The 12,508-nt window shown below is 38.3% G+C and overlaps 1 protein-coding gene across 7 annotated transcripts in view; it reads right to left on the bottom strand.

Annotated features, from left to right (window-relative positions):
- Spata6 (spermatogenesis associated 6) overlaps positions 1–3,186 on the bottom strand; it is a 129,329-nt gene extending 126,143 nt beyond the window's left edge. For 6 of the 7 annotated variants that reach the window (XM_074080192.1, XM_074080189.1, XM_074080190.1 and 3 more), the window contains exon 1: positions 2,931–3,186. In XM_074080192.1, coding sequence (XP_073936293.1) covers positions 2,931–2,981 — 51 coding nt within the window. In that variant the 5' untranslated portion in view covers positions 2,982–3,186. Of the gene's footprint in view, positions 1–1,224; positions 1,337–2,930 lie in introns of those variants that run through there. The other variant, XM_074080188.1, reaches the window with a different exon arrangement.
- Between the last annotated feature and the right edge of the window lie 9,322 nt (positions 3,187–12,508).

The following is a 12,508-nucleotide window of genomic DNA, read 5'->3' as shown; positions in this document are numbered from 1 at the left end:
AAAATCATTTTTGTGACTACTTGGAAAACCTGAATATGGACTATATATTAAAAAATTACCACTAATAATATTGCATGATGGCACATGTCTGTAATCCCAGCTACGTGGGAGCCCGAGGCAGAAGAATTATGAGTTACAGTCCAGCTAGGACAAAGCTAGCAAGACCCTATCTCAAAAACAAAACACAAATAAAAGGGTGTGTAGCTTAAGTGGTAGGTTGGCCTATCATGCTGGAAGCCATGGGTTCAATCCCCAGTACAACCAAAATTACTAGTTATTTTAGGTATGATAATGGCATTGTGGTTATGTGCAATATCCGTATTTTATAAGACACATTATGCAGTATTTAGGAGTGGATTACCATGATGTCAACAATTTACTTTGAAATTTCAGCAAAAATATTTATTTGTACATAAACATTCACATACATACTGAGAAATCAAATTACAGTACATAGATCATAGGATACAGTTGTTCATTGACCTAGTCTTCTTATTACTCTCTATGTTTGAAATTTTTAATTTAAAAAGCCAGGGAGAAAAGAAGATGCTAATTTTCACATATACAAAGTAATATTCATGTTACATTAAATGAACAGAAAAAAGCAAAGTGCAGAATAGTTTATATAAAATGTGCTCTATTGCTTAAGAAAAGGGTAAAGTAAAAAATAAATGGAGTGTGTGTAAGAGAGTTTATATGTACTTCTTTATAACAATGAAAATGGTTACCTATAACAGATGAGTATTGGTGAGAAACAGAGTTGAGAAGACAGAGCTTCTCAACTTTCCTGAGTATATATCATTTAATATACTTTTGTCCTTTATATCCTGTAAATGTAAAAAATAAGTAGCTGAAAAGAGAAAACTAAAATTGAAACTACGTTAAAGTAGCTCTGGTTATATGATTCTTCTATTCAACCAAAGTCACATTAAGCTTCTTTAACTTGTATAATTGCAAATGGCTCTTTGTTCCTTCTGAGCATCAAAGCCTTTTAAGAGTTATGGTTAGAAAACTTAACATCTTGTTGCAAATCTGCCTCCAAAATAGTCATGGTACACCTCGACTTTCTCACCTGTTAAAAGGGATGAGATGCAATGATTTCCAAGATTTCTTAAGAGCTATAAAATTCTGTGACTCAAATGTTTACTGAAAAAAGAGGAATATTTCCACCTTCATAATTTTCTTTAGCTTTCATGAATAAGGCTCCATTATACAGTCACTTACTTTGTGCGCTATAAGTAATATTGAGCAGAAGGCAACATGGTGAAGTAAAATGTTTGTCTTTGAGTCCTTCAGGCAGTAATCAGTTACAACAGAGTACTTCCTCTCAGCAAGGTTGTATTGGCAACCAAAGGGGAGCGACAGCCAGCCTGTCAGGCAGCTGTGCTCTCCAGGCTGCCAAATCCCATTGGTTGGCAAGGAAGGAAGCAGCAGCCAATGACAAAAGTCTATGGAAGCCTGAACTCCGCAGGAGTTTTAACCTGGACCAAGTGGTACTAATCTTACTTTGCAAAAAGTTGCCAAAGGGTAGCTTGTGATGCAAACGCAAAAAGCTCGGGCTATAGTGTTTCCGAGTAAAATCGCTGCAGAATTGCACAGAAACCGAAAGTCCCAGAAACCTTCTTCTCCACCCCTGCCTTATACTCTGACCTACCCGAGTTTCCCCTCCTTACAATAAACAAAAGACCTAGAACAGTGCTGCAGCAGCCTCATGCAAAGTGAGGAAGGCCGAACAGAAAGAGGAGGATGCTGCAAATCTGGGCTAAACGGAAAGAAAGCCTGGCCTGCAGGGCAGCAGGAAGGAAATATGGAAGGCACCTTGGGGGTGGTCCCGGCGGAGCGGTGGTGGATATTTAAGCTCCTTTATTCTCTAGTTATACTAGAAGACCAAACAGAAGACTGAGTAGAGATGAGAGGACTTAGAGAGAATGGAGGAGTGAAGAGATGGAACAAGATATCGGGGGAGAGGGGATTTCCTCTACAAGAGACACTCTGGAGCCTTTTTCTAAAGAGGAAAACAAAAGATGTCTCTAAAGAATGCAGGGGAAGGAGTTCAAAAACCCTTGGAAGAATCTTCTGCGATTAAGGAGGGGTGGGGGGGGTCATTCCCATAGTATCGCAGAGGCCCCCTGGCGGGAGGATGTGCCGGGTTCTCTGCCTCAGCAGCTGGATTTTTACAGGAGACTGGGAAAGGGCCCTCCTAAGCAAGTCTGGAGAGTGACCTGTGGCATTTTAAGTTTAGAGAATGAGGAGTTGTCCACTAAAGACTGAGGGGGACTTTCGTGGAGCGATGGGAAGGATGAGAAAGGATCCCTCTCAAAGTCAGGAGGGTTTGGGGTTGAGGGAAGCCTGAAATGGCTTCTGAGGAGCAGGGTTTGTTCTGGGAGGTCCTGGGAGGAGATGGCAAGGTTCTAGGGCAATGATGCCACAGTTCAGTTGCTGGGGGTGGGGACGCTATCTTAAGACAGAGGGGAAATCCCCTTCACTAACCGGAAGCTTGGAAATGGGTCTGAAAGGGTGCGTCTGCAGCGATTTCCACGGAAACGCCGCATGCACCCCACAGTGGGACAGAGACCTACGCTGTTCTCTAGCTCAAAGAACAGCGGCAAAGAAGAGGAATTTAAAGAGAACACCACCGCCCACAACTCCCCGGAAGCTGAAGGCGAGAGAGGAACTCTGATGTGGTCTGGAAATGACCTGAAAGCACCAAAATTCGAAGCTGGGACGAGACAAGGAGAGGTGGGGGTTAGGCCTCTTCGCGGTTGGAATGGGAGGGCACTCGTGATTTTGAGGTAAAGGGGACTGGAGGTGACAATGGGTCACGGCTCCCCGCGAATGAGATTTGGAGGGATTCGGGGTCCTGGAGGTCACTGGAGGGAGGCGTCCCCGAGTCAGCTGTTACAGGGGCGGAAGGCGCGACCGGTACTCACAGAGCGGATCTCCAGCGCCAGCGCGCATTGCAGCGCCTTCACCTTCGGCATCCGCGCGGGGTGGGGTGGTGGGGAGGGATCCCCACGGGACCGAGTGAGGCGTGGAGACGCGGGGCTAGGACGGGGAAGGGGAGGAGACAAGGTGGCGGCGGCGGTGGCAGCTGTGGCCCCCAGGCCGGGGCCCGCGGTCCAGCCTGGGTCCCGCCCAAGTAGCAGCCGAGCGCGGGGCGCGGACTCGTTGTCATAGCAGCCGGGAGGGGCGGGGCCGGAAGAGAGGCGGGACGAGCGGCAGGGGCGGGACGCAGGGTGGGGCGGGGCGAAGAGCAGGGAGGATGTGACTTCCCGAGAGCCGAGAGGGGGGCGGGGCAGCTCTTTTGTGACATCAGTCAGTGGGTCCAAACCCATGCCAAAGAGAGAATAGCTGTACAGTGGGACAGTGCCCAGGTCAGGGAGCTGGACTGAGGACCCTGAGTTACAACGTGCTCATAGCTTCTTGGGCTAGTGGTGTCACTCCGCGGCCTCAATTTCCCTAATTAAAATAACTATTATTACTATTATCCTTCTTGTTTGAAGTTCTCGGCACAGTTTTACAAAACCAGCATGAAGAAACTGAGAATTAGATATTTGCCCACGACAAAGACAGAAGCAGGACTGGGACACAGACTCTTAAGTAAAACTCCAGTGGCCTTCCTGAAAGGAGAGGTTTGAATTATCATGATCCTCTTCCTAGTCTCTTGTACTGTGATTCTTGGTTTAATGTGTCCCCCTTTCCCTTCAAGGTTTCCTGTCTAACTCACCTGTGTATTAATCTCAATGCATATTGCTTACATTGAACTGTCACAGAGAGGCCAATAGTAAATCCTGTTGAGAAGGGCCTGACCATAGACCATCTAAGAGATTGCTCAATCCAATCATGTTAAAATCATTTTATTGCAAAATATGTTAAACATACTGAAGTGTATAAAACATATTCATTAAAAGAGTGAGGTGAACAATACTTGTGCAACTATCACCCAGTTAAGAAATAGAACACTTATCAGCACCTTTAAAATGTCCTAACCATTGCCTTGTCTTCCTTGCTTAGTAAGTAACCACCCCCTTGACTTTTGCTACAATAATTTCCTTGCTTTCATATATGCATTGCCAAACAAGATTTTTTCATTTGTCCTGTTCTTGACATTATTTAAGTGGATTTAATACTGTATGTTGACTTCTATGAGTTGCTTTACTCGCTTGTTATTACCTGTGGGACATATCCAGTGTTGCCAGTGTTGATGCTGTCTAGCAGAAGTTTTGTTTCATTGTTACACAGTATTCCAATACAGAAATATATGTTCATTTATTTATCCTTTCTACTATTGATGATCATTTGTACTGTTTCCATTTTAGCTATTACAGCATCATTATAAACATGGCTATTAATGCATGTGAGCTAGAAAGGGAACAGACTGACTGGATATTAGGTTTTTTGTGTGTGGGTCTTTAGTAGATAATGCTCACTACACCATTTTCCAATTTATGTTTCTGCCAGAAATATGTTTTTTCTCAAGCATTGCCAACGTTGATATTGTTCAGAATTTTAGTGTTTGTATATTTAATACATATATCCTAGGTATCTCATTGTGGCTTTATTTTGCATCTCTAATTACTATTGAGGTTGAGTATCTTTTTGCTTGATTTCATTACCCTTTCCATTTTCTCTTTGTGAACTGCCTAGTGGTTATAATCACTTTTCTATTAAATTCCCTCTCTTTCTCTTATTTTCATAATTCTTTGTATATTCTGTATGTTACAAATATACTTCCTTCTTTGTGCCTGATCTCTTTAATTTTACATAGAGTGTGATGAACAGAAGAGAAATTGTTAAGTCATACACTATGAATACTCTCAATTTGACCAAATAATTCCAAGTGTCTGTCCATAAGGCTACACCAGTCTGTACTCCCAACACTAATGTTTGAGGGTCACTATGACCCCACATTTTTCCTAACATTAGTATTATCAAATGTTCTTATTTTTCCCACCATGTAAAATATGATCTCACCAGTGATTTTCTCAGATTACTGATGAATCTGAACACATCTTTTTATGCTTTGAAGATTTACTATTTTAACTATAAATTGTCAGCTCGTGTCCTTTGCCCATTTCTCTACTGGGATTTTTTTCTTTCTTATAGGAGTCTTGTGTGTTGTAGTTATTAATTAATAAATTCAGTTTTAGACATGGCAGATTTCTCCTTTTTTTCATCAGTATATTGACTGCCCATTGTATACAATGTAGAAATACCTAACGTCACTGTAAATCATTTTTGTCTTATACTTTTGTTTGTGCTTCTGACATTTTAAGAAGTCTTTCTCATTCCTAGATGTCAAATATGTTTCTTTTTTTCTATTAACATTGTTTTACCATTCAAATTTTGATATTGAATCCATCAAAACTCAGACTTTGTGCAAGATGTCAAATAGCAATCCAAGATCCCACTTCTTTTCTCCCCCTGTAGACAATAACTTAGATTTCCCCAAAATATTTACTGAACATTCTGTGCTTCCTCTCATTGATTTCTGGCACCACCTTTGTCACATGTTAACATCTACAGTTTTGTCTTCAAGCTTTCTATTCAGTTCTTGTGTCCTATTTGTCTAGTCTTGCAACAGTACCACTCTGTGTTATTACTCTGCTTTATTACTGTTTGGCAAGTTCCCTTGTTTATGAGATAAGTTTAGCTTTTTGTAATTTTCAGTGCTTATTTTTATTTTAGAGAAATTTTATCAAGGTTCTCCAACAGTCCTACTTGAATTTTGATTGTGATATATTAAACTTATGTATTATTCAGGAATTAACAGATCTGTAATAGCATATCCTCCCATCTGAGAGCATGGTATGTGTTTCCATTTATCAGAACCATATCCTATGTCCCTCACTAGTTTTCAGGTTTTCTCCAGAGATACATTATTTAATTCTTAAGTATTTAACTGCAAGATTTTTTTTTAAACTGGTGAAGATAGTTTCTTAATTTTTCCTTATATTTACTACTTTGTACTGCATTTATTTCTTTATATACAGATATTTATATCTTTATAGCTTGATTATTAAAATGTGTTGAACTCCTACAGATTGGAATAGCTTCTCCAGTAGTTCTATTATTGTTATGGATATTATTCTCAAAGAGATGAGCACTGTATTATCTTCCTCTTGCTGCCAAAACAAATTACCACCTTGATGACTTAAAACAACACAAATTTATTATCTTACAGTCCTGTAGGTCAGAAGTTTGACATAGCCTGAGAGCTAAAACTCAAAGGGTTAGTAGGACTGGCTTCCTTTCTAAAACTCCATTAGAGAATCAATTTCCTTGCCTTTTCCAGCTTCTAGAGACCACAAACATTCAGATGGATCAATGTCTTCTTCCTCCCTCTTCAAAGCTAATAATCTTGAATCAACTCTTTCTCGAATTGCATAACTCTAACTTACTTCCTACATCCTCCTCCACTTTTAAGAACTCTGTGGTTACACTGAACCTATCTAGGTAAGCAGAATAATCCCCTCATCTAAAAAACAGTTGGTTAGCAACTTTAAAGTTATCTGTAACCTTAATTCTCCCTTGGCCATGCAAGATAATATATATTCATAGATTACAGGAATTAGGACATGAACATCTTTGGGGGATCATTATCCTGCCTACCACAAGCATCAAAAAGAGTAATAATTGTACTGTATCGCATTGAAGCACATCAAATATGTTGACAATTCATGTGTTGATATGTTACTCAAAGGGAGAAAAAACAGCATTGATCATCTTTGGATGACTTTAAGACCTAATTCATGGACTAGGAGTGTGGCTTAAGTCATAGAGCATTTGCCTAGCAAGTGCAGGGTCCTGAAGTCAAACCCCAGTACTACAAACAACAACAACAAAAACTCAAGAACCAATTTATTTTGAAAATTCATAAATAAAAAAGAGCATTTATCCTGAATGTCTTGTTTGAACTATATCTCGGGGTTACCAAAGATTTGATGAGGGAAGGTTCTTAATAGAAAATTCATAGCTGGCCAATGAATATTCATGGATACTGAAACCAGTATTGAGATATGCTGATGAGGAATGATGCAATGGATAGATTTGTCTTACACTCTAACACACTGATCAATCCTAATGTCACAGAGAGACAATCAGAATGTCCCTTTGGAGGTAATGTAAGAGTACACAATACCTAACTCGATGTCAAAAAAATCAAACTATAATCTGACCAAACATCTAAATCTATCACCAATGTGCAGGAAATACAAGATTCAAAGTAACATGTTAGACAAAACCAACAAAGAAGCAGCAAAGTAAACAATATGATTTCTTCAACAAATAAAGTGCAAAGAAACAAAGCGGGACTATGTATAAAAAGACTAAACAGAAGCAACCTTTTAAAAAAAAAACCCTTTTAAAAACATGATATTCATTGAAGTATTTATGGATGAATTATGACATCTGAGATTTTCTTCAAAATGAGTAGGGGGTGGAAGTGATGGAACGTGAATAAAGACATACATGAAATTAAATAAGCATGGAACTTTGACATTTTGCTGGCATTCGTTATGCTACTTTTCTACCTTTGTTCATGCTCAGTTCCTTATCAACCTATTCAAAAGTAAATAGCTGTTTTAGCATCATAAAGTGCCCCTTCTGTACTGGTTATTGAGCTACTCACATGAACTTCCAACTTTAGCCTATTTATCAATTGCATTGTTAAATTTTTCTTCGAATGTATACCTTTCTTGTAGTCCTGTATTATTTTATTCCGTTAATATGCTCCTGCATTGTCAAACAATATTTGCTAGAGGTTTTCACATGTATAAAAAAAATGGACTTGTAATTTTCTTTTCTTTTACTGCTCTCTCCTGACTTTAGAATCAAGATTATGCCAACCTGATGAAACAAAGATAGATATTAGAACATTTGCTCTTGCCCCATGGATTCTGATATTCTCTTCATTTTTTCAATCTTTTGTTCTCATATTCTTTTGATTGTATAATTTCTTTTGATCTGTCCTCAAGCTAGTTGACTCTTTTGCTATCTCCAATCTACTATTAAGTTCATCCAGTGAATTTTCATTTCAGCTCATATGTTATTCAGTTCTTAAATTTCCATTTGGTGTTTTTTTTTTTTTTTAGTCCTCACATGTCTACTGAGATGATTCTCTATTTTTCATTTAGGACCAGCATTTTCCTATATTTTTGAATATTTTTTAAATTCCTTAAAAATTTACAGTAAAGCTTTAAAGTCTTTTTTTTGAGGCAGGGTCTTGCAGTATAAACTTGCCTAAAACTTGAAACCTTCCTACCTCAGCCTCCCAAGTGCTGTGATTGCAGGTGTGCACTACCATACCTATCTGCTTTAAAGTCTTTTTATGCTATCTCCAGTATCTGTACCAAGTTGAGTTATGTTTCAAACTACTACATGTTCTTATAACTATAGGTATGCTTTCCTATTTATTTGTATGCCTATTGTTTTAGTTGAATACTGGATACTTTTAATAACACCATATCACACTGCGTTCTATTATCTGTTTCAGAAGAGTGCTGAATCTTGTTTCAGCAGGCAATTTAATTACTGGCTGATTACCTTAAATCTGTGTAGACTTACTGTTATACTTTGTTAGTTCAGATATGTGGAGAGCCCAAGGTGTTTCTAACTTGGTAGGACTCAACCTCTAAATTCTGTCTCCCTTGTGGGTTTTGTCAGGCTTACTTATAGATTTCATTAAAATGAGCCTGCCTTACTTTGGGGTATATTCCTTACTGCTAAAGCGAAGCCTTTGTGTTATATCAGCTGAATGTCAAAAGTATGATCCATGAATGGTTTTGAGTGACCCAGCATGCTTACGATTCTTAGGCATGCTGTATGAAGAATGCAGTATTCTCAGGTAAGGAGAAAGTGCTCTGAACAACCTCAGCTAAGCCCTGATTCTGCAACACTTGTGCTCAGAGAACCAAGTGACACCCAGGTATATGAACTCAGGGTAGTTTTTTGGGGGTCCTCCAGCTGCAGTGTGAAGTGTGGCATGTGTAGACAAGACTCCATCCACTCTGGTGAGTTTTCTGAGGCCTGGGGAGCAAGCTTGCCATAGATGCTAGACTTCTGCTTGTAAGTGATGACTATCCATGAGTAATGGAAACCCTGCCCAGTGTGTTGTATGAGTGAGTGTTCTGACTCGCTGAACTCATACTCCAGCTGCTGAGTTCGTGTGAAACCTCCTACCAAACACCTAGAAAGGTTCAGAACTCAAATGTCCCCTAGTACTGCCTGATCCTTAGTATCTCTGTGCTGCTCTTAACCTTGTGACAGTTGTTAATTGGCAAGCCTCAGATTTCTCACTCTGTGCAAGTAAAATTCACCCCTTAGTCTTGGATTTTTGGGAAAACTCCTCATTGAGTTCTGGGGTTCTCTCTGTATATCTGCCTTTTTTCAGATTCACTGAACTGCAGACTCCAACTGCTTCAACTGCCAAACTTACCTTTTCTCCTCCTCAGCTCAGTGGGCCACCATGGTCTGCTTAAGTGTTGGCTTACTGTACCACAGTTTGGAAACTGTCCCCAAGTAAAGAGCAGAGTGACCTTAGGAATCACCTTGTGAGGTTCTGTCTTCTCATAGAACACAGACCTTATCTGCCTGTTGTCCAGTATCTGAATACAATTGCCTCCCAAATTTCTTTCAGTGTTATATCTAAGACTAAAGACTCATCTGACACCAGTTATTTCACTGTGAATAGTGAAAGTACTGACTCTGTTCTGTTTTAATATTAAATATCCTTAATCTAAATACACATTAATAGAATGGTGTTGAAAGTCATAGTGTTAAACATTTTCTCTAAGTGTCAATCAATGAGGATCTAGCTTCTTATTCTTAACCTTTTCTAAACACTTTTTTAAAACTCAGCATACAGTTTGGGAAATTCTAAATTAGGGGCATTCATAAAACATTTCATATAAGTTGGGCCATTTGAATTCTTTGAGCCGTTCTAAAGTAGTGTACCAGTTTGGTCCAAGCCCCGCTTGTGTATCATTTTTATTTCCTGTTATGATTGGTGTGAAGGTCTTCCTTCTGCTATAGCCTTCATGTTTCACCACATACAAAAAATAGCTGCCAGTTTCTAAGCCCCAGGCATAGAATTTTGGGTAAGAACTTGCCAACTGGCAGCATTGTGAATTGTACTGCTAAAATTAATAATATTTTTGGGAAGATTTAGTGCAGGTAGGACAAAACAGAAATAGCACAGCTTCTGCTTTCCCCCTTCTTTTATCCTCTATGAAATTTTATGGGAAGTAAGTCCAATAAAAAATGTAAACTCTTAATCTTCCCCAGATATACTACCTCATTTTGTGAATACTTTGAGGGAATAAATTAGAGCTCTTTTATGCAGTCTACTTTGCATTTATAAAGTAAGAATAGTAACTCAGACTGGCCGGATGATCAGAAGGTCAGGATCATTTTTAAAGATCTCTGTTGACATTCATTCATATTCGGTCTTCATAAAGGGGCTAATTTCCAACAAAGTCAGTGTCTTTAGTAGTAATAAGACCTAGGATTATATAGCCATAGTAACCATTTAGTGATATTAGATATCAAGCATTGTACAAGATACTTTATGAACATAACTGCATACCTCACACAATTCTACAAGATTTTTGTATACAAGTATTTGTATTCCCATGAAACAAACAAGGAAACAAAGCTGGAGTAAAGTAATTTTTGCAGACAATGATAGTACCTGACAGAGTAGGAATTTAGACTTAAAACTGTCTTATTTCAAAGGCAGCCTTCTTTTCACTATAAAATGGTAACTCGTTATTGTGCATTATTTTAGTATTACCAGTAACAAATCACTAATTAGTTTCAGATAAAATAACAACAAATAATCATGATGAAAGCAGTACTTATTATGTTGTTATAACAGAATAGATGTTATAATGAAATGTTGATTTTGCATTTGGATAGAAATCTGTGTTTCTGAAAGCATGATCTTGTCATCTAAGTTGATGATTCTATATATTTTAAAGTAGAAATATTTCTAAAGCTCTAACACTATGCCTATTTATCACTAAGAATAGTATGGAGGATTTAGGAGATAAAAGACTTTAAATTTCTGATATTGTTTGGAATGAAAAGATAAAGTAGAAATCACCTGTAGTAAGAAATTTATTGTATAGAACAATTTTTTTACCCTTTGGAAAATGTGTTTGGGCTTAAAATGTATTATATAACTATATGTATAATAAATACCCAGAAGAATGTTTTTGTTTTTAGTCTTACCTCCCTAGGTAAGTTATGCTTGCTCAGTCAATAATAATTAGATTTTCATTCCTTTGATTGAGTTTAAGAAAGCAATCAACTGATGAAGAATCACTTCCAAGTTCTCATATAATAGCCTTAAGGAAAAAGGACATATAATAAGTGAGCATACTTTTGGAAAATAAATGATGGGAGTGGGAGAAAGGACTATGAAATTCTGAGCCCTAGCAACAAAGAGTCTGCTGAAATGGGCATTGCTTCCAGCCCATTGGAGAGCCTCCTGAGACTCAACCCCACTTTCTCCATCACAGAAAAGATAAGGACCCAAGGAGCCATACTGTTGTTCCCAAAAGGCTATTAACATTATATTGACTATAACCCACATCCATCCTAAGGAAATAGTTCTAGATGAGAAGAGTGTGCTTCTGGTTTTAGAGCTAGGTAATTGTTAGGAGGGAGGTTCTGATATGGGTACCATTGGGTATTATCCAACTACCAAGATTTAAGTGTCTAGAACACTGAGTGCTTATAATAAAGAATAATGTCTTCCCCAAAATGCCTGTAATGTAATTCCTGAAACCAATCAATGTTACCTTCCATGCACTCTTATAAGAATAGGAGGAATAGAAGATTAGGACAGAGATACACATAGAGGGACAACCAGCTGCAAATACCAGAAGATAGGCATCTATACAAGCTGAGGAAAGTAGCCCCAGAAGAAAAATTACCCTTTGACACTTGATCTTAGACTTCCAGCCTCAGAATTGTGAGAAAACTAATTTCTGTTGTTTAAACTACCCAGTCAATGGTATTTTGTTAGGGCAATCCTAACAACCTAGTATAAACATTAAAAAAAAAAAACAAAAAACCTCAAATCCATTGCATATTTTCATTTTAGAAACACTCATTTTCTGAACTTTAAACATTATTATAGGGCTACACTTCTCTAGTTTCCAAGGGGATAAAAAATCAGAATAATACTGAGAATAAGAAAAGACCAAATACTCAGGTGAACTGCTTTTGTATATAAATAAAAAATCCAGTTACCATTGGCTTAAAAAAATCAAGATTTAATTTCATCATATAAGATGCCTAAAGTGGTAAGGAGAAGGGTGCTGCAGAAGCTTGCCTGGTGGGAAAGTCCCAGTCCTTTCCAATTTTCTATTTTACTCTCTTTTGCATGTTTTTGATATTTGTTTGTTTTGAGTTAGTATTTTGGTTTTTGGTGTGTGGTTTTGTTGGGGGGTGTGCCTGGTGATGGTTGTCTTCAGGTTGCTTGCCCATATTCACACCAGGA

The sequence above is a fragment of the Castor canadensis genome, chromosome 7 (assembly GCF_047511655.1).
Source record: "Castor canadensis chromosome 7, mCasCan1.hap1v2, whole genome shotgun sequence".
NCBI lineage: Eukaryota > Metazoa > Chordata > Mammalia > Rodentia > Castoridae > Castor > Castor canadensis.
The sequence above is the reverse complement of the archived record's forward strand: the minus strand, read 5'-3'. Positions and strand labels throughout refer to the sequence as shown.